The 22,572-nt window shown below is 39.0% G+C and overlaps 1 protein-coding gene across 1 annotated transcript in view; it reads right to left on the bottom strand.

The window, feature by feature from the left end:
* LOC126148472 (uncharacterized) overlaps window positions 1-22,572 on the bottom strand; it is a 222,676-nt gene that overhangs the window by 6,083 nt on the left and 194,021 nt on the right. Inside the window, exons 10-11 of the mRNA XM_049915759.1 lie at window positions 19,545-19,624; window positions 11,775-11,871 (exon numbers count right to left, since the gene is read on the bottom strand). Coding sequence (XP_049771716.1) covers window positions 11,775-11,871; window positions 19,545-19,624 — 177 coding nt within the window. The remainder of the gene's footprint in view (window positions 1-11,774; window positions 11,872-19,544; window positions 19,625-22,572) is intronic.

Below are 22,572 nucleotides of genomic sequence, written 5' to 3' on the forward strand. Positions count from 1 at the left end.
AATACTAAACACCTTTTTCCAAAGCTGTTTCACAGGGGAAGACCGCACTGAAGTTCCTTCTCTAAATCCTTGCACAAAGGAAAAAATGGCTGACATTGAAATACACTCCTGGAAATTGAAATAAGAACACCGTGAATTCATTGTCCCAGGAAGGGGAAACTTTATTGACACATTCCTGGGGTCAGATACATCACATGATCACACTGACAGAACCACAGGCACATAGACACAGGCAACAGAGCATGCACAATGTCGGCACTAGTACAGTGTATATCCACCTTTCGCAGCAATGCAGGCTGCTATTGTCCCATGGAGACAATTGTAGAGATGCTGGATGTAGTCCTGTGGAACGGCTTGCCATGCCATTTCCACCTGGCGCCTCAGTTGGACCAGCGTTCGTGCTGGACGTGCAGACCGTGTGAGACGACGCTTCATCCAGTCCCAAACATGCTCAATGGGGGACAGATCCGGAGATCTTGCTGGCCAGGGTAGTTGACTTACACCTTCTAGAGCACATTGGGTGGCATGGGATACATGCGGACGTGCATTGTCCTGTTGGAACAGCAAGTTCCCTTGCCGGTCTAGGAATGGTAGAACGATGGGTTCGATGATGGTTTGGATGTACCGTGCACTATTCAGTGTCCCCTCGACGATCACCAGTGGTGTATGGCCAATGTAGGAGATCGCTCCCCACACCATGATGCCGGGTATTGGCCCTGTGTGCCTCGGTCGTATGCAGTCCTGATTGTGGCGCTCACCTGCACGGCGCCAAACACGCATACAACCATCATTGGCACCAAGGCAGAAGCGACTCTCATCGCTGAAGACAACACGTCTCCATTCGTCCCTCCATTCACGCCTGTCGCGACACCACTGGAGGTGGGCTGCACGATGTTGGGGCGTGAGCGGAAGATGGCCTAACGGTGTGCGGGACCGTAGCCCAGCTTCATGGAGATGGTTGCGAATGGTCCTCGCTGATACCCCAGGAGCAACAGTGTCCCTAATTTGCTGGGAAGTGGCGGTGCAGTCCCCTACGGCACTGCGTAGGATCCTACGGTCTTGGCGTGCATCCGTGCGTCGCTGCGGTCCGGTCCCAGGTCGAAGGGCACGTGCACCTTCCGCCGACCACTGGCGACAACATCGATGTACTGTGGAGACCTCACGCCCCACGTGTTGAGCAATTCGGCGGTACGTCCACCCGGCCTCCCGCATGCCCACTATACGCCCTCGCTCAAAGTCCGTCAACTGCACATACGCTTCACGTCCACGCTGTCGCGGCATGCTACCAGTGTTAAAGACTGCGATGGAGCTCCGTATGCCACGGCAAACTGGCTGACACTGATGGCGGCGGTGCACAAATGCTGCGCAGCTAGCGCCATTCGACGGCCAACACCGCGGTTCCTGGTGTGTCCCCTGTGCCGTGCGTGTGATCATTGCTTGTACAGCCCTCTCGCAGTGTCCGGAGCAAGTATGGTGGGTCTGACACACTGGTGTCAATGTGTTCTTTTTTCCATTTCCAGGAGTGTAAGTGTCCAAGGAATAGAAAAGCAACTGGAATCACTCAACAGAGGAAAGTCCACTGGACCTGACGGGATACCAATTCGATTCTACACAGAGTACACGAAAGAACTTGCCCCCCTTCTAACAGCCGTGTACCGCAAGTCTCTAGAGGAACAGAAGGTTACAAATGATTGGAAAAGAGCACAGGTAGTCCCAGTCTTCAAGAAGGGTCGTCGACAGATGCGCAAAACTATAGACCTATATCTGTGACATCGATCTGTTGTAGAATTTTAGAACATGTTTTTTGCTTGCATGTCATGTCATTTCTGGAAACCCAGAATCTACCCTGTAGGAATCAACATGGATTCCGGAAACAGCAATCGTGTGAGACCCAACTCGCTTTATTTGTTCATGAGACCCAGCAAAATTTTAGATACAGGCTCCCAGGTAGATGCTATTTTCCTTGACTTCCGGGAGGCGTTCACTACAGTTCCGCACCGTCGCCTGATAAACAAAGTAAGAGCCTACGGAATATCAGACCAGCTGTGTGGCTGGATTGAAGAGTTTTTAGCAAACAGAACACAGCATGTTGTTATCATTGGAGAGACGTCTACAGACGTTAAAGTAACCTCTGGCATGCCACAGGGGAGTGTTATGGGACCATTGCTTTTCACAATATATATAAATGACCTAGTAGATAGTGTCGGAAGTTCCATGCGGCTTTTCGCGGATGATGCTGTAGTATACAGAGAAGTTGCAGCATTAGAAAATTCTAGCGAAATGCAGGAAGATCTGCAGCAGATAGGCACATGGTGCAGGGAGTGGCAACTGACCCTTAACATAGACAAATGTAACATATTGCGAATACATAGAAAGAAGGATCCTTTATTGTATGATTATATGATAGCGGAACAAACACTGGTAGCAGTTACTTCTGTAAAATATCTGGGAGTATGTGTGCGGAACGATTTGAAGTGGAATGATCATATAAAATTAATTGTTGGTAAGGCGGGTACCAGGTTGAGATTCATTGGGAGAGTCCTTAGAAAATGTAGTCCATCAACAAAGGAGGTGGCTTACAAAACACTCGTTCGCCCTATACTTGAGTATTGCTCATCAGTGTGGGATCCGTACCAGATCGGGTTGACAGAGGAGATAGAGAAGATCCAAAGAAGAGTGGCGCGTTTTGTCACAGGGTTATTTGGTAACCATGATAGCGATACGGAGATGTTTAGCAAACTCAAGTGGCAGACTCTGCAAGAGAGGCGCTCTGCATCGCGGTGTAGCTTGCTTGCCAGGTTTCGAGAGGGTGCGTTTCTGGATGAGGTATCGAATATATTGCTTCCCCCAACTTATACCTCCCGAGGAGATCACGAATGTAAAATTAGAGAGATTTGAGCACGCACGGAGGGTTTCAGACAGTCGTTCTTCCTGCGAACCATATGCGACTGGAACAGAAAAGGGAGGTAATGACAGTGGCACGTAAAGTGCCCTCCGCCATACACCATTGGGTGGCTTTCGGAGTATAAATGTAGATGTAGATGTAGGTGCCTTGTCACAGTCCATGCAGCTCCCCCTGTCTGGGGTTCGAGTCCTCCCTCGGGCATGGGTGTGTGTGTTGTTTTTAGCATAAGTTAGTTTAAGTTAGATTAAGTAGTGCATAAGCTTAGGGAATGATGACCTAAGCAGTTTGGTCAAACTTTTCAAAATTTTCCAAGTTTGAGTTCCACACCAGCAGACTGTATTAAATTATCATGCACACACAACTCAGAATTAGTCTGTAAAAGAGTAGAGCAACTCTTCTCAAGAAAAATGTCATCTTCAGCTTCAGGATAGAATGTGATACTTGCAAATATTAAATTAAGGTGAGAGATTCTGATGTTGCAAAATCAGTAATATGAGAGAATGTGCTTGAGCATTCTTCATATGACTGAGTTATGCTCCTCTATACAACACTGAACCACTCTTTGCCTCTTTGACTTTAAAGAAAGAAAGTTCTACCATCAAATTTGCTGAATGTTCCAGTCAATCAGGCATCAATCTTTAACCATGTGGCAAAAAGGCACTTTTATCCTTCACTGTGTAGCCACAAATTAATTAGTACAGTGATTATTGGAGGAATTACAATGAGAAATGTCTTACAAATATTTCACTCCACAATAACTTGCAATAAATCCAGTTTCATTATAATATGTACCAGCTTTGCAGCCTCTCTTACAAAATACAATGGTTTTTCCATATGAGCACAGATAGTTGTGGGTAATCTGATGCTTCCCATACATCTAGATCTACAAGCCACTATGAGTTTGATCGAGGATATATAGTGTATCAGACTCATTTTACCAATTCTTGTTCTGATCACAGTATACAATAAGAAAAACTGTTGATTACCCTCACTACATAGTCAAATTTCTCTGATTTTACTTTCATGTATCATTACACAAGATCTAAATCAGAGGAATTAATGTGTTTCTTGTCTTGTGGGATCTTCAAATTTTTTTGAAGATTCTCCCTGCTACAATAGTGCTTTGTTGTAGCACTCCACTGAAGTTTGTTGAATATTTTGGTGATATGCTCATGTTAACCAAATACATTAACACCAAATTGTATCATTCTTCTGTGAATCTTTCCTATCTTTCTCATTAATCTATATAGTGTATGTGACCCAGATCCATGAACAATACTCAAAAACTGCTCAAATGTAGGACCTGTAAGCAGCTTGACACAAGCAAGATGGAATAGCTCCAACTACTATAACTGTACTCTTTAAATAATTCCCACAATGCCCCCCCATAATACACATATGTATAGACTATGTGCACATAAAATTACCAAATTTTTATTCATTCAAGTATTTCATTAAATTTAATTATTTGTGGGATAATTTACAGTCTGCTGATGAAATTGGTGTAAACAGTTCGTGTAGAAACAATTTATTCAAAGAAATATTCATAATTTACAATACCTGTAAAGTGTAAATCATGTGCACATTAAAATTCAGCTCCACTAAAAACTGTTTATTTTAAAATTAACATACATTGTTTGAAAGCCTCATTCTCCTCTTTCAAGCAAATGTTTTACTTTTTATGAAAACTTAATATTTCAAAAATTATCTTATCCAAACTTTTCATATTCCAAAACATTCCAGTCTTAAAATGTGACCCCATCAAAATTCCACTGTTATAGCTGCGTAACCCAAATTTTCTGATCCCAAAAATGCATGACTCTCCTAAAATAATACATTAATTTACGAAATATCCAAATTATAATATGTAATTTTATAGAATATTCTGGCTGACATTGAAAATCCCAGCATATTTTAAAACTTCCACATCATAAAATAGTACCTATAATTTTGCCACTTTCTGATTCTACGTATTCTACAGCTCATATTTAATCAAGATAAATTCATTGACTAAGTTGTTTTTGTATGTTTCACTGTCCTTGTTTTTTATGTTTATATCTAAAATGTAATAGCTCTGTATTTTATATTTTTGACATTTGTAAGTATGTAAGTGGCTAGCACTTGAATGGCTGACGTCCGGATGTAATGAATGCTGTTGGCAAGTGTGTGTGTGTGTGTGTGTGTGTGTGTGTGTGTGTGTGTGTGTGTGTGTGTGTAAGGGGGGGGGGGGGGACGCCTCAGCCACTGTGAGACCGACTGAGGAGCTAGATGACTGAGAAATAGCAGTTCCAGCCACAAAAACCAACAATGGCCAGGAGAGTGGTGTAATGACCTCTCCATATCCACATCCAGTGATGTCTGTCGACTAAGGATGACACAATGGTCAGTCAGTATTGTTGAGCCTTCTGAGGTCTGTCTAGATGGAGGTAGTTTAAAGTCATTATGCACCAAGCAAAAGTCAGTTTGAGCCCAGCAGTGAACTAGCAAACTTATAAGTCAGTTCTATGTTGGTAACTAGTCATCAAGCATACTTCTTATGTTCAGTATTTGATTTTCATCATATAATCATCAGTGTCCAATGTGTATCCAATCTGTAGTGTTCCACAATCAGTGCTCAGTAGACAAAACATGAATCTCCATGATCATCAGTCTTTGCCACTTTTTAAATTGTGTGAGCAGTGTGAAACTAATCAGAGCCTATGGAGCTTACTGATCTTTGTTACAAAACGGATGTTAAAACATTACAATCAAGCCGATCATGAATAGTGCATTTAGTGCCAATAAATAGGAAGAGAATGAAAATGTGAATTCTATAGTGACATGTGTACATTTATTCAATAACTGTTCATCACATCAAATAATCACAGGAAGAATATTAACGGAGAAGTTCCATGAGACTTATGTGGCATCAAACAGGTCAGTAGCACTTCAGTCTTGTTTGTGGATGAATTAGACTTCAACAACATTCTCAGTGATGCACAAGCCTTCCTCAAGACCAGTTTTATATGTGGTCATACTACTTACAGTCACTCCAGACAGATACTTCTATATACTTGATCAATGTGAGCAATTCTAGAGATTGATTGCTAATATATATTCAAAATTATCAGACTTTTTTCACCTATTTGCCCAAATTACATTCACATTTATTTATTTTGAAGTTCAGCTGCCAACCTTTGCCACAAGTTCCGATCATGTACAAGTCTTCCTGTATTTTGTAACAAGTTTCTAAGTGTCATATCCCTCTACATTGCTGCATCATCTACATATTGTTTCATAGAACTATGAACATTACCTGCTAGTTCATCAATATTGTTAATGGTCCTTATCAGACTTCCTTGAAGTATTATACAGGGCATTTCACAATTCATCTTACACACTTCTAGAGGTTGAGGAGAGGACTTAGTAGACTAAGTTTTACATAGGAACCCCTGTCCAGAAACAGTTCATTTCCATATTGCAAGGAAAACAAGAGCTACTCAACTCTGCACTAGATGTTTCTTACACAGTTCACCCGCTATGGCATGCTACCCACATTCATGAATGGTATGATGATGTGATATCCTCTGTTTCCATCTGCCTTGTCTTCATGCTTCCTGGTGGTGCATCAGTTGACATTACAGTGATAAGTATTGCAGTAACAGGATGCCTGAATATACATTTGCAGAGTACACCAATATATTGTTACTATGATGAAGCTTGCCATAGTGGAAGAGAAGCTGTACCATGAGTACTTTCCAAATCATGTCACCCGGACTCATGTTTGCCAGAGCAGAACAACAGTTGCAGGATGAAAGTTGGAAATTCACAAGTGACTGAGCAAACTGTAGTGCCCCAAGAAGATGGTAAACTGTTGCACTGGAAGAGGAAGTGCTTCATTAAGTTGAAGAGAACCCATTGATAAGTGCCCAAGCCATTACATGTGACTTGCATGTGCATCACTCATCTGTCTAATGTGATCCACATGAACAGTAAATCCACACATATCACTCTCAGAAAGTACAGATTTTGTGCAATGTATTTTGACAGGGCAGATGTTCTGAACACTTGAAGTAGCCACATCTGGGATCATGAAAACCCCAAAGCCACATGTACATGAAGATTTCAGCACACCATCAGCCTCAACATCTGGGCAGGTATCTGCAATGGTCGTGTTAATGAGCCATCCATCCTTTCGCCCCATCTAATGGGTTTCAGATACTTGATATTCCTGTAACAATTGCTGGCAGAGTTTTTGAAAGATGTGTCATTGGACATTCAGCATGAATTATGGTTCCAGCATGATGTTGCAGCAGTACATTTTGCAGTTCATGTCCAAAACCATATGAATGTAATCTAAATGGACAGTTGGATTGGTCAAGATGGACCATGTGCTTGGCCACCTAAACCCCAGATTTAACCCTATTTTTACTTTAACTTGTAGGTATACATGAAGAGTCTTGTTAATGAGACCTGTGGGCAGTCAAAGAAAGATCTGGTTGCATGGATCTTGGCTGTGGTAGAAGTGATTAACCATCCAAGGACAGCACTAAACAGCAAGGACATCACACAGTTTTCATGCCTCTGTGCAAACAGTAAAAAAATATGTAACATGAACAAAATTAGTTATGAAACTTCCTGGCAGATTAAAACTGTGTGCCCGACCGAGACTCGAACTCGGGACCTTTGCCTTTTGCGGGCAAGTGCTCTACCATCTGAGCTACCAAAGCACGACTCACGCCTGGTCTCACAGCTTTACTTCTGCCAGTATCTCATCTCCTACCTTCCAAACTTTACAGAAGCTCTCCTGCGAACCTTGCAGAACTAGCACTCCTGAAAGAAAGGATATTGCGGAGACATGGCTTAGCCACAGCCTGGGGGGATGTTTTCAGAATGAGATTTTCACTCTGCAGCGGAGTGTGTGCTGATATGAAACTTCCTGGCAGATTAAAACTGTGTGCCCGACCGAGACTCAAACTCGGGACCTTTGCCTTTCAGGGGCAAGTGCTCTACCATCTGAGCTACCGAAGCATGACTCATGCCCGGTCTCACAACTTTACTTCTGCCAATATCTCGTCTCCTACCTTCCAAACTTTACAGAAGCTCTCCTGCGAACCTTGCAGAACTAGCACTTCTGAAAGAAAGGATATTGCGGAGACATGGCTTAGCCACAGCCTGGGGGATGTTTTCAGAATGAGATTTTCACTCTGCAGCGGAGTGTGCACTGATATGAAACTTCCTGGCAGATTAAAACTGTGCGCCCGACCGAGACTCAAACTCGGGACCTTTGCCTTTTGCAGGCAAGTGCTCTACCATCTGAGCTACCGAAGCACGACTTATGCCCAGTCTCACAGCTTTCATATCAGCGCACACTCCGCTGCAGAGTGAAAATCTCATTCTGGAAACATCCCCCAGGCTGTGGCTAAGCCATGTCTCCACAATATCCTTTCTTTCAGGAGTGCTAGTTCTGCAAGGTTCGCAGGAGAGCTTCTGTAAAGTTTGGAAGGTAGGAGATGAGATACTGGCAGAAGTAAAGCTGTGAGACCAGGTGTGAGTCGTGCTTCGGTAGCTCAGATGGTAGAGCACTTGCCCGCAAAAGGCAAAGGTCCCGAGTTCGAGTCTCGGTCGGGCACACAGTTTTAATCTGCCAGGAAGTTTCATATCAGCACACACTCCGCTGCAGAGTGAAAATCTCATTCTGGAAAATTAGTTATATTTCTGTGGTTACCATCAACAAAAAATATAATACACAATCTGAACACTGGTATATTATTAAAAGAGAACATGAAATATGATAATCCAGTTGAATACTAGGTAGTAATATTGGTTGTTTGCATGATTAAGGACTGTTTATGCAATGCAGAAGTGTGCTCAAAAGAAGGATGCAAGAACATAAATCTGGAAATTAATTAAAGCTGTATAAAGAATATTATGCCTTGACATATGATGAGCACTTCATTCACTTGTTAAAATATATGGATATAGGCATTGCAGCTGGACTAAAAAAAAAGACAGACGATACTTATGGAAACAAGCTATTTTCCAGTACACAGGACAGTCGAAAGAAGTGTGCCAAAAAACAATACTTGACATATTCTGCAACACTCAGTGATGAATACGGACTCTTCAACATAAACTAAGTGGTGGAATGACTACTCCTACAAATAGTCAAGGAAAACATTTCAGTAGGCCACATGCCATATCACATGACAACAGGGCTCTGATTCGGCAATACATTTTGAGTTTCTCAAGGTAGATGAACCATTACACCAGGAATAAATTGTCAAAAGGATGTCTGCACCCTGATCTCAACCCCTGCAGAATGTAATGACTGTTAACTGAAAATTTTCTTGGTAAATCAATAACCAGTCATATTATCAAAGCATGTTTCAAAAGATTTTAACTGGCATTTCGAGACACCTAGGTCAGATACTTGCAGATATAGTGATTTGTTGTTTAACAAGATGATCATAGCTTCAGACAAAATAGAATTACATAACATAGAACTTGAGTCAGTTGCATCGTGCAAAAGCAGACCAAGCACACAAAATGCTAAAAAACAATACAGAAATGGCTAAAAGGAACAACAATATACATGTTATGTGTGTTCACCTACAACAGGTTTTACTTTGTCCTACATTGATGCATTCCATGGTATTCTACCAGAGATGGCCTTCATCATATAATTTCATGGTTCATGATGTATACCAGAAACATCACAATAAATCTGTAGGATGAATCCAGTGCAAGAAGAGATTCACTTGAAATAGTTTCCTATCTGCTTAAATTTGTGATGTACGATACAACATGCTTGAAGGAGGTATGGAATGCAAACCAACTGTACAGTTCGACCACTGTGTTGGTCAGAACAATAACTGGAGAGTTTTAGTGTTTTATTTCTATCTGGTCAGCTGCCAGTACTTTACAGAAATACATCAAAAGTTTTCATGTTCTGGTCATAGTTTCCTACCTTGTGACAGGGACTTCGCAATTATCCAAATGAAAGAAAGTGTCATAAGTTATGGTTCCTTGAGAATGGAAACATGTTATTGCTGAGGCCTTTGTTAAACTTTCAAAACTGACCACTCAGGAGACAGTGATGATGGAAGATATCAAGGATGTAGGATCCATTGAGTTGGTTTTCAAGAAGTCACCTGCTCTGAAAATTACTGATGAACTCTGGCTGAAGCTGTGTAGCCACAGTCCTTGAGGCGTAAGCATGTGTCATAATCAAAATGTGCTCTGCCCTTGAGAAAGAACTGCATTGTAAAAATTGGTTGTGAACATCAAGTACAAAATTTTTCATTGCCTTCTGGTTTTCAGCTGCTCTACAGTGGTGGCACTGAAACTTCATAAGGAGAAGAAAATGAGTCTATTGGATAAAATGAAATACATGGGGCCAAAATGCAGGCTTTTCTACAGAAACCTGCAGTATGACACCTGAGTTTAATGTACCAGATTTGTGTCTCAACTTGATAAAACTCATGTTCTATTACTTTTCTGAAGACCAAAGTAATCAGTTTACAATAAATATTATTTTATACCCTGTTATAATATTCTTACTTACAACTTTTGGATTCTAGACAAATTTATCACTACAGCAGAGTACAGAATGATCTGGAATATTGCTAAACAGTATTTTTCCATTTTAATACATACTTATTTTCAAAAGAATGATTCTTAGTGCAATTTTAAAAAGCATAACCAAGTATTTTCAACAGTTCGTGTGCACAAACAATACATATCTGCTATTACATTATTATTTTGCAACAACTCTCTGTAATTAACAGTTTTTGTCAATTTCCAAAAAATTGCGAAACATGCCATACAACATTATTTGTGCACAAGCTTCAACATTAAAATTATTGATCTAAAATCATACAAAATGAACAAGTATAAATGGTAAAACTAAGATTCTTTTGATCCCAAATTTTACTCTTCAGCAAAAGTTCTTCTGCACTCATTGTGAAGATTTCATTAACTGACAAAGGATTGAATGGAGGGGGCAGATAAGTCAGCAGTCAGGGGGAAGCAGACATACAGGGAGAACAAAACAAATGGTAAACAATAATTAAAGGCTAGACAAGTGATAAACAATAATTAAAGGCTAGAGCAGAACTGAATTAAATTGTGGAAATAGTTTAGCGTGATAGATAAAAGTAAGAGCAATGTCCAATTATATGAAAGGGGAGTCAAATAATAAGGCATGAAAACAAACCCAGACAAGCTGCACCATAGGAAGTGAACACATAATCATGAGAGGGGAAAGGGTCAATGTAGAGAAGCAGATGAAGCATTATGGGAAAGAGGATGGAACTTTGTGGTAAGAGGGGAGACAGAGGAACACTCCAATGAAATATATTGCACATAAAATATGACTTGTCGTCAGTCTGGTACTACATATAATACCCTAGTTAACTAACATACTTTAAGCAATCCTAACTCCTCTACTGATCTTTGGTCCTAGGCTTGCTAATAACCTCTCTATAACACCTATTCCTCAAACTTATTATAACTGCACAGTCTATAGCTTTTTGTGGGCATCTCACAGTTCATAAGAGGCAATTTTTATAATAGCCAAACCAGCCAAAGTTGCAGCGTAAACACTGCTCTGCATTAGATGTTGGCGTGAGAAATGACTGACTTTCCTCCACAATAAACTACTGCCACCAAATAGTCTCTAGTGCCATATTGGATTATTTTTCAGCACAGTCTGCTGCTCAGCACCATCTCAGAGCAAAATTTAGTAAAAAATGCAGAGAGTAATAAAATACACATTACTTAAAGAGTATGACATGATCCACTGCATAGACATTTCAAACTGATGGAAAGCATTGATTGACACATTACTCTGAGCTAATAGTGTCATATATATTATCAGTGGACTTACTCTCTACTCTGCATGGCACCTCCCCAGGGCTGCAGAAGGAGCTGCCACAATGAAGTAAGTCACACACTCCACCCATTCCTCCACCATTTTGTTTTGGCTAGAATAAATTAACACAAAGAAAGGACTATTAGCATTCATATTGTAAACTTACTGCATCATCTTTCTTAGTACAGGACCAACAGTATAAAGTGAACAGAAGTGTAAGAGAAGGTACCAGTCAACAACCCCCAAAACGCTATTAAACATTAAAACAAAAGAATTTATTACATGCATGTGATGGATTCTGTGGCCAACATCTATAAAAACTGTTCTCTATTATTGCAAAGATTCTGAACAATAGCAAAGCCCTCCTTGCCCAGAGCACAGCAACTTATAAAAACTTTAATTTTAGAGGTGTTTTAAAAACAAAAGCTAAATTTTAGTTTAATAATAATAATCTGTAGATTCAAAGTAATGACAATTTACAGGTGTCTTTAGCTATGCAATATACATACAAAAGTCATTGTAATGATCACTTTTATCATTTGGTTCTGATGAGTTATTCTTATGTTTCATTGAAGTTTTAAAGAAAATAATAATTGGTTGCCAAGGGGATTATGAAATCCTCCAAATAAAAAGACCTATAGGTTCCAATTGCTCTCAAAAATACTAAAGAATATACACGAATGTGTTGCTAGCAGCAAAGAAAGCCAAAAATGACAATGTCCCATGAAATTTTGACATTAAAATCAAAGCAATTTGGACAGTTTATGTTCAACAATAATAGAAATTATGATGAAACACAGACTTGCCTGCTACTTTAATAAATATAACTTTCTAATAAATCACAATTTGGGTTCATGCAGGGCAGTGATACAAAAGCAACAGTAGCAGAATTTTCCAAAATCATAATGGAGGACCTGGATGGAGATGATTGTGTAGCAGAATTTTTTTAGATCTGTCCAAAGCATTCAACAAAGTAGATCACAAAGTACTCCTCCAAAAACTAAAGATGCCAGGAATAAGAAGAGTGGTAAACAGGTAGTTCAGTTATATCTCATGGGAAGAGTACACAGAGCACAAATTTAACATACCAGAAGAAATCTCAATTGTACATTAAAACATCTTTCTGATTCTAAACATAACATTGCCAACATCGCAGTTCCACAGGAGAGTATACTGAATCAGATTCTATTACACATCAATATTAATAACTTGCAGGGAGATGAAATTTTGTTTGCTGGAAACAGCAGGGCTACTACTGTGCAAAGCTCATGGTATGCTAAAAGATGTATGTAAATGGCCAGAGGAGAATGAAGTAACCCTTAATGTAAAGAAACCAAACAGCATGTATTTCTATATAAACAAAAATAACAACAATACCAAATTAATTTAAAAGTGACTCCATAAGCTGTGTAATTGACATAAAATTTTTAGAGCTGTATATAGTGAAGCTAATGAAGAGGAGAGAACATATCACAAATACAGCAAAAAGAATATCATCTGCATGCGACGATTTAAGGGTATTAGCATCAGTGTGTAATAGTAATGGCCTAAAAATAACTTCATATGCATATGTTCACTCAGTCAAAAGACATGATATAATTTTCTGGGACTCTAGCAAACAGAACCTCTGAAAAATTTTCAAATTTCAAAAGAGAACTCTTAGTGTAATAATGAAGAAGAATAAGTGGATTTAGTGCCATGAATTTTTTAAAGAGCTAGAGATCTTCACTGTCACTAGTGAATGTATTTTCCAAACATTAGAGCAATTCAGGAAAAAATATGTATCACTATACCACAAACTACTCTATACACAAACACAACACAAGAAATAGTAAATGCCTACACCTAGAAAGAAAACATGAAGTGAGAACTCAAAATAATATTGAATATCTAGGGATTAAAATTGAATCATAAATTACCTCAAGACAGTAAAGACTGCTTTAAAAAACTATTGAAGCATATCTTCTTACAAAAGTGATTTTACAATGAAAGATTATTTAAATGAAATGCAACTAAGATAGCAGTTAACAGCAATGTGAAAAATTAATGTACTGACAAGTCACTAGTATACAACAATCAATATTCTCATTCATGAAATTAACAAAAACACTACTCTTAGACAATAAAGCTGTTCTACAGTTATCAATGAGTGAAGATGGGTATTAAAACTGTGTTATATTCTTTTTGGAGCACTTGTTTTCCCAATGAAAATATCAGGCACCATACTAGTGTCAGACCTGCAAGAAAGGCACTGCCAACAGCTGACACTTATGCACTGTTTAAGTATCATGTATAATTTCTTTGCAAGTTTTATTTTTTTTTTAATGTAGTGGAATTAATGGCTAATGGAAAGTTTAAGTGTTTCAGTGGTAAAGAGTATACTGGTATATGTAGTATATTGTGACATATATTTTCATTCTGTTAACCCATTTATTAATATTGTTTACTGTGTTTTACATAATGTATGTTTGCCACTTATGAATGTATCTAAATATATTTATCTGTTACATGTACATACCTGACAAAAACCATTACATGTACATGGTCAATGGTTGATAAATAAATATGAATATGAATTACAACAATATGGAAAGAATAAACTGCTACTCAGCACACAGATACGGTGTCAAATAGTGGGCAGGCACATTGAAAAAAGGTTGTTAGATAGTAAACAAAACATAAATATTCAAAGATTCACACATGCGTGCGCGCGCAAGCGACCACACACACACACACACACACACACACACACACACACACACGCACACACATGCAGACACGGCCAATGTTGTCCCAAAGCACTAGGACCTGACCAATCTTTGCTAGGGCAGTTAGTGGTCATAGAGAAATGTGGGGAGGTGGGAGGATGGATGGGAAAAGGAGAGAAACAGTAAAGGGAAAGGACTATGCAGGTATTCTTTTGGGACAGAAGCCATGTGTAGGACTGGAGTAGAAGCAGGGGAGAAAGGCAGGTGGGGGATAAGGACTAGCAAAGGTTGAGGGCAGTAGGGTTACATTGCAGTTAGAGTTCTCGTCTGTGAAATTCAGAAAATCTTGTGTTGCTGGAAGAAATGCAGATGGCACAATCTGTGAAGCAGTCACTGAAATCAAACACATAGTTCTTCACGGCATGCTCAGCAACTAGGTGGACCAGCTGTCTGCAGTTTGGCAGTGCTTGTCAGTCCCAATCATTAAGTTGTCAATGATGAATCTGAACCAGATGAAGGGTTTGGAATTCTGGTTGCTTAGGAAGGATTCCTCTATATGACCCCTTTTAGGTTGGCAAAGGCTGGTGTCAGATGAGTGCCCACTGCTGCGCCATGGATTTCTGTAGTCAATACCTTGAAAGGGGAAGCAATTCTGAGTGACAATATAGTTGGATGTGGTGACAAAGGAAGGAGGTCATACATTACCATGGTCATTGCAGCTGTAGTCACTAACAGTCTAACACACACACACACATACACACACTCTTTATGTATGCAAGGTCATCACAGACCAACATTACCTTCCACTTCTTGTCCAGAAAAAGATCTCCCATGCCTTGTCTCCCCATTCATCCACTATGCCCCATATACCCACTGTCTTTCCATACAAGAACTCCTATTTCATAACTCAATATTACCCAGATTGGAGCAACTGAACCACATTCTCTGCTAGGATTTTAACTACCTCTTGCCACACCCTGAAATGGGGAATTATTATCCTTCCTCCCTCTCCCACAGTGGTATTCTGCAACCCACCCAACCTACACAACTTCCTATCTACTCCTGTTACATCCTTGCTCCCAATTCCTTCTCCCATGGTTGATACCCCTGCAACAGACGTACAGTAAATGCAAGCTCTGCCCCATACATTTGTCCAGTACCACCTACTCCAGCCTGTCATAGGCACCTTCTATCTCATAATAGGCAGGGCTACTTCTAAACGCAGCTGTGTGATCTACTCTGTTGCTGAAACCAATATGCAGCATTCCGTGTGGGCATGACCACTAACAAGCTATCTGTATTCAGAAATATAATAGGAATAACACATAAATATATTATGTTATGCTGTATATATATACCGATTTTGAAGAACAGGAAGAACCTGAGTCTGAAGGCATGTGTTCAATCAGTACATGACACTCATCTCCAAAGTAACAGGAACAGTCCAATCAAAGTGAGTATGGACTATTGCCACCCAAGAAGTCAAGGCCCAGGGTATTAGAAGACACTGATGACAGTGTACTAGAAAACATTTATGAAGACTATTACAATCATGGCTTTGGTTCCTGTAGCAAATTACCAAGGTGCTGTACATGCCTTATAAGTAAATCAAACTGCAGATTAATTCTAAATTATGTGTCTAGCAATAGGTAAGCAGAAGCTCATTTCAGAAGAAACAGACAGACACAATTACAAACTATAAAGGATCATTAATATCTCAATTTGATAGAGCAAGGTCATATGGATCTACAATTCACTATTGGCATCTGCAAATGTGGACACTAGAACCATCTAAAATGGCTGACTTGAACAATTTCAGAGGTTAAATTTTTTTTATCAATAATCTTAAGGCTGAATATGGCAGATCATCATCTTAGTCTTTTCTTACACTATGCAACAATGAATTTGCTACTGGGTGAAAATAATGTGATTGTTATGTAAGTGTGATAGAGTTTGTGTATGTGTGTATATTCACAGGGTTACTGTACTTTATGTGTCACTGCAAAGATACATGTGCAGTGGTACAAACAAACAGGCACTCTTGGGCAATCTAATTAGTCCATGACAATTTCTAACTTGTCTGCAAGCTACAGCATGCACACAGGTTTCAATTAGTTTTATGAGGTTAGCTCCCATGCAATTTCTCCTGTTAGTCCATCAGCCTGATTTGGAGTTGACTAGAGAATAGTTCATGCTAGTGTGGTCCCGTGTTTTGTTAATCAACAGTTGCAGTAATATGTATTTAAGTGAGTTCGAATAAGACATTCCGTAATTCAGTGTGTGGTGATTCAATAAACGAAAATTGAACAGGTGCAGTTGTTTGAATTGTCCGGACTGCTTTAGCTACATTTGTGACAAAACAACATCTGATCAGGGCAAGAACACGTCCAGAAAGCTACGTGCAGCTTACAAACATTACTTCAGATGTGAAGTCAGAGATCAAACAAAACGCTAGGCTCCCCATCCCTGCTGCAAAGTCTGTTACTCTTGACTAACCCAGTGGTTAAACGACAAGTGAAATTGAATGCCTTTTGCTGTTCCTATGTTTTGGCGGGAGCAGAGAGAACACCACTCAGATTGCTATTTCTGCTTGACCAACATATCCGGGTGCAGCAAGATGAACAAGTCAAAAATCATGTATCCAGATTGTCAATCTGTTCTAAAGCTTGTTGCCCATGGTACAGATTAACCAGTGCCAATTCCTGCTTCATCTGATGCAATTAACAATGAAGAAAGTGATACTGAGGGTAATGACAGTGATGCTGAAGCTATATAATACATTAATGATCCCAACAATATCATTAAAAAGCGACATTTGATCAGCCAAATTGAACTGGATGACCTGGTTCACAATTTGTCCCTGTTCAAAGAAAACTCTGAATTCCTGATTTTCAGACTGAAGGAGTGGAACTTACTTGTGAGGGAACTACTGTTATGTATTTTAGAGATTGCCACATGAAATTCGCAGCATACTATGTTGTTGAACATGGTGTTTCTTTCCGTCATGACCCGACAGGACTCATAAAGGAACTAGATAACATATATGTTGCAGAAGAGTGGAGACTTTTTATTGACTCTGGCTCAAGCACTCTCAAAGCTGCACTACTACACAATGGCAACCAGAAACCATCAATTCCTATTGCTCACATCATGGGAATGAAGGAAACCTACAAAACAATGAAGACTCTCTTGATACTGATTAAGTAATCTGAGCACAACTGAAATGTTAGCAGTGATTTGAAGATTGTAGCTCTTCTGTTAGGAATGCGGACTGGGTATACAAAGTACATGTGCTTTCTTTGCCTATGTAATAGTCACGATGACAAGACTCACTACACAGTGAAAAACTGTCAACCCTGAAATTTACCTGTAGCTGGACAGCACAACGTGCAACATATAACTCTTGTGGATCATAATAATATTTACCTACCTCCACTCCACAACGAACTGAGACTTATGAAACAGTTTGTTGCAGTGATAGATAACACAAATCGTGGTTTTCAGTGCCTAAAAGATGAAAACTGACGTAAAATTGAAAGCAGGAATCTTTGTTGGACCAGGAATATGACAGTTGATTCAAGATCCACAATTCAGATTGGAACTCACGGAATGAGAACCAGCAGCTTGGGACACATTTGTCCTTGTCATGCACAACTCTCTTGGGAACCACAGAGCAGACAACTATGCAGAAATTGTGGACAACTTGCTAACAGCCTTCCAGCACCTCAGTTGCTGAATGTCACTAAAGATGCATTTTCTCAGATTCACATCTCACCTACTTTCCATCAAATATTGGAGCCATGAGTGACAAGCACAGCGAAAAATTACACCAGGAGATGTCACAATGGAAGCAAGATATTAAGGCCACTTAAATCCAAACATGATGGGGAATTACTGTTGGTTATTGCAGTGAGGCACAGAAGATGTTCACAGGCAGAAAGCAAGAAGTTCTACGCACTTTTAAACCAATCAATTATCAATCTTAGTGTAACTAAGGGTCTCTGACTCATTTCAGAGTGGAATAAACATTTATAATTCACTTCTTAATTATTATATTTAATGTTTTCATCTCAAAGCACACGCATTAATTTCCCTAAAATTTCTCACATTCGCAGTTCAACTTAGTTAATAGTATTATCCTTCATAACCTTTACATGTGCGTAATATTTTTTCCTGATATGCCAGAGCAAATCTGACTGCAGTTCTGTATTCAGCACATATGAATTACTATAAGGAACATATCTTCAATCCAGTAGCAGCGAAAAAAATATTTTGTTGCATAGTGTTATCTCTTGGAATCCAGCAAAGATCTTTCTTCTCAAATCTTCATGCATCTGTCAGGCTTCATATCACATCCACTTGTATTAGTGACTTATGGGTCCTGTATACAGCAACTGAAACTAACTCATTGCCCTGTGACTATTATTAATCCAAAGATATCCTGCAATTGAGTGAAATCAGTTATCATTGTGGTAGAAGTGTGAGAGCAAAACAGATGAATTATCATGTGTAGAATGAATTCACCTACCATCTGAATGTTATTTGTACAGGTACAGTGAGCAAACTACACATTTATTAACTTTCATGTTAGTAAAATCAAGTGTAAGTTACACAATTCAAACATTGTGTAATGGTCATGAAGCGTAAAAGTAGCCACCGAGTTCATTTTTTTGAATCCTGAATATAGGCAGCAAAAGAGACCTGCAATTCAACAAAGTAGTACTAAAGCACAAGACTTCTCTGAAGCAGTGTTGTTGTACACATTCTAGTGCTAATCAACCACATAACTAAAAATAACGCGAGATGTGATACATGTGATTTTCAGATATTGCATACTAGGGCCGTGCCTTTGAGATAATATGTCAATTTAAAGTGTTTTGATGTTTTATTTCCATTTTCCATTGAACATCCAAATTTCTCATATCACAATAAAGCTGAACAAAAATCAGTTTCAACTGAATCACAAGATCAGGAATCTAATACAAGATATAACAATCCAGTTCCAAAATTTTCAGCCAAGTTGACAGTGAACAATAAAATTACAATACATTTATGAACTGTTTGAAATAAGACTCACCATAATGAAGTCTTCTGAATCACATGGCATCACAATGCGATCATCACATTCTCTTGTATCCCCACCTCCAGAGCCTTCATCTGAAAAATGTTATGAATTGAGATGAAAAAAGGACGTTATTTTCATGGCTGATAATTTTATTTTGGTAAATTAGCACAAAAATTTCATAGTATAGTATGACAAAAGTATTTTCATATAGTCTGCAGGGAGTTATGCATTAGTCAGATAATATACACCCATTGTCTAGGGGTAGTGTCTTTGACTAGTAACCAAATGTCTTGAATCCCAAGTTTGAACCCAGCTGCTGCTAAAATTAGGAATAACAATCATCAGTAATGGTGGCCAAAGGCATCTGGCATAAGTGGCCACCATCACTCTGCCAACAGCCTTGTCAAAGAGGATAGAGGAGTGGACAGAGTTTCAGGGCATGCTCTCGCCACTGGGGTCAGAAACTGCACCAAAAAGCCAGAAGAATCGGCAATGATAAATAGCATGAGGATGTAAAAGGCAATTGAAAACAATGCATTAAAGACACATAATAAGACATGCAGCCTGTAATTGAAAAAAGTTTTGTGATGATCTCTTCACTGGCAAAAGATTCCATGTTAGACCCCCATTCAGGTCTCTGGGAGTGTACTGCCAAGGGGAAGTGACCATGAGAAAGAAATGGAATAATCAACAAAGGAATAACATTCTATGAATAAGAGCAAGGAATATCATAAGGTTGAATGTGGTAGGATAGCTAAAAACTCTGAAAATGGAAATGCAGAGGCTCAATCTGGGTGAAGTTGGGGTCAGTAAAGTGAAATGGAGAGAATATTATGTTTTGTGGTCAGACAAATTTAGGGAAATATCAACAGTAGCAGAAAATGGTACAACAAGAGTAGGAATCATTATAGAAAAGTAGGCCAGGGAATGAGGTTTTCTGAAAAGTTCAGGGATAAGATTTTTCCAAGAGCGAGCTACTGTGAACCATTCAGTGTTGTGATTCTCCTCATTGGGTTCAACAGAAAACCAACACAAACAATGATAGTTCAGGTATACATTCCAACATCACAAACAGAAGATGAAGATATGGAGAAAGTACAGTATACGAGATACTGAACAGGTTATTCAGTATGTAATGGGAGATGAAAATCTAATGTCATGGGGAACAGAATGCAGTAGGGGAGGAATAGAAGAAAGGGTTATGGGAGAACATGGGCTGCATAATAGGAAGAAAAGAGGTGAAAGACAAATTGAGTTTTGCAATTAATTTTAGATGATAACAGCAAATATTCTGTTCAAGAATCACTAGAGGAGGAGGTATACTTTGAAAAGATCTGGAGATACAGGAAGATTCTAGTTGGATACATCAAGGTCAGACAGAGATTCTGAAATCAGACACTGGACTAATCAGACACTGGACTGTAAGGCATATCCAAGAGCAGATACAGACTCAGATCATAATTTAGTACTAATGAAGAGTAGCCTAAAGTTTCTACAGAAGAATCAGTGTGGAAAAAAGTGGGTTACTGAAGAATGATGAGATATGTTTTAAGTTCACTAAGGATGTGGATACTGCAGTAAGGAGTATCACAGTAGGCAGTTCAGTTGAAGAGGAGTGTACATCTTTAAAAATGGCAATCACAGATGTTGGACTGTCACACATAGGTACAAGGAAAGTAACTTTGAAGAAACCTAGCAAAGCAGAAGAAATACTTCAGTTTTATTGTACTTATTGTTCCCTCTTGTCTACAAAAGCATCTTTTGTACAAGCCACTGGACAAGTCAAGTTATAAGTATACTTATGAAAGTCATTTCTAGGCTTACTTATTTAAGATTACAATAATACACTTTATACATAAAGTATTTAGAAAACACTCTTCATAAATTTAAATATTCATCAATGGAATACAAGCATGGTGCTGTAAATATGACTTTAGAGATTTTCCAGTAATAGCTTTTATGTTTTCAGGAAATTTGTCATAAAGTTCAATTTCCATGTGGAAAGTACCTTTTTGGGACATAGGTGTGGTGATATGGGTTACATGTAAATGTTTGTTTTGTCTGGTAAAGTGACCATGTATATCAGAATTGTTTTGCAGTTTTCAGTCCTTACCTATTACACTTATTTTAAAGAATATAATGGTTTCCATAATGTATACACATGGTAATGGGGGAATGCCAGGTATTGTTTAAGAGTCTCTAGGTTTGCATCCAAACAAGTTTCTAATGGCCCTTTTTTGTAGTTTGAAAGGGCTATTAGCTGTTTTAGAGTTTCCCCAGAAAGTGACTCCATACTTAAGGTAAGAATGCATGGAATGCATTCACTACTGTTTTGTCACTACAGCATGATTTTGGTTAGCAAAGGAGGTGACATGTCTTGCACAGGTCTGCATTTAGGTATTAAATATGATTATTCAATTTTACAATGCTCTGCAGCCAAGGTCCTAAGAATTTGGTTTCAGTACCATTACCAACCAGTTCATTGTTGATAGAGACCAATAGCATAAAAATGTCCTTCACTCTGGAATTTTAGTACAATGGTTTTTTTACTATTTATTACAAGCTGATTATTCTCTGCCCAGCTGCTAATCTGTTTTGTGACAATGTTTACTGATTGCTGTAGCTATTCACTGCTGTCTCCTTTTAGTAAAATTGTGATGTCACATGCAAATATGACTGTTTTCTGTGTATCCACATTTAGGCTGAGATCCTTTATATAAAGAAAGAATAAAAGGGGTCCCCTTACTGATCCTTGGGGTACACCATATCTAATTTGTTTATAGTCTGATAAGTGTTCAGATATAGTTTTTATGCAGATATTTGTGTGCTTGATGCACACTGCTTGCTTACAAATGCTCGGGAAGGAACTGATTGCTGGACAGATCTCGAATACCATATTGTTCAAGTTTTGATGGCAGAATCTTATGGTCAATCATGTCAAAAGCTTTTGAAATATCAATAAATACTCCTATTGATTCCAGTCTCCTATACATCAGGCTTAATATGCAGTTGCTGCACTAAATATAAATAGCAGTTATCG

Source organism: Schistocerca cancellata, chromosome 2 (genome assembly GCF_023864275.1).
Source record: "Schistocerca cancellata isolate TAMUIC-IGC-003103 chromosome 2, iqSchCanc2.1, whole genome shotgun sequence".
Lineage (NCBI taxonomy): Eukaryota > Metazoa > Arthropoda > Insecta > Orthoptera > Acrididae > Schistocerca > Schistocerca cancellata.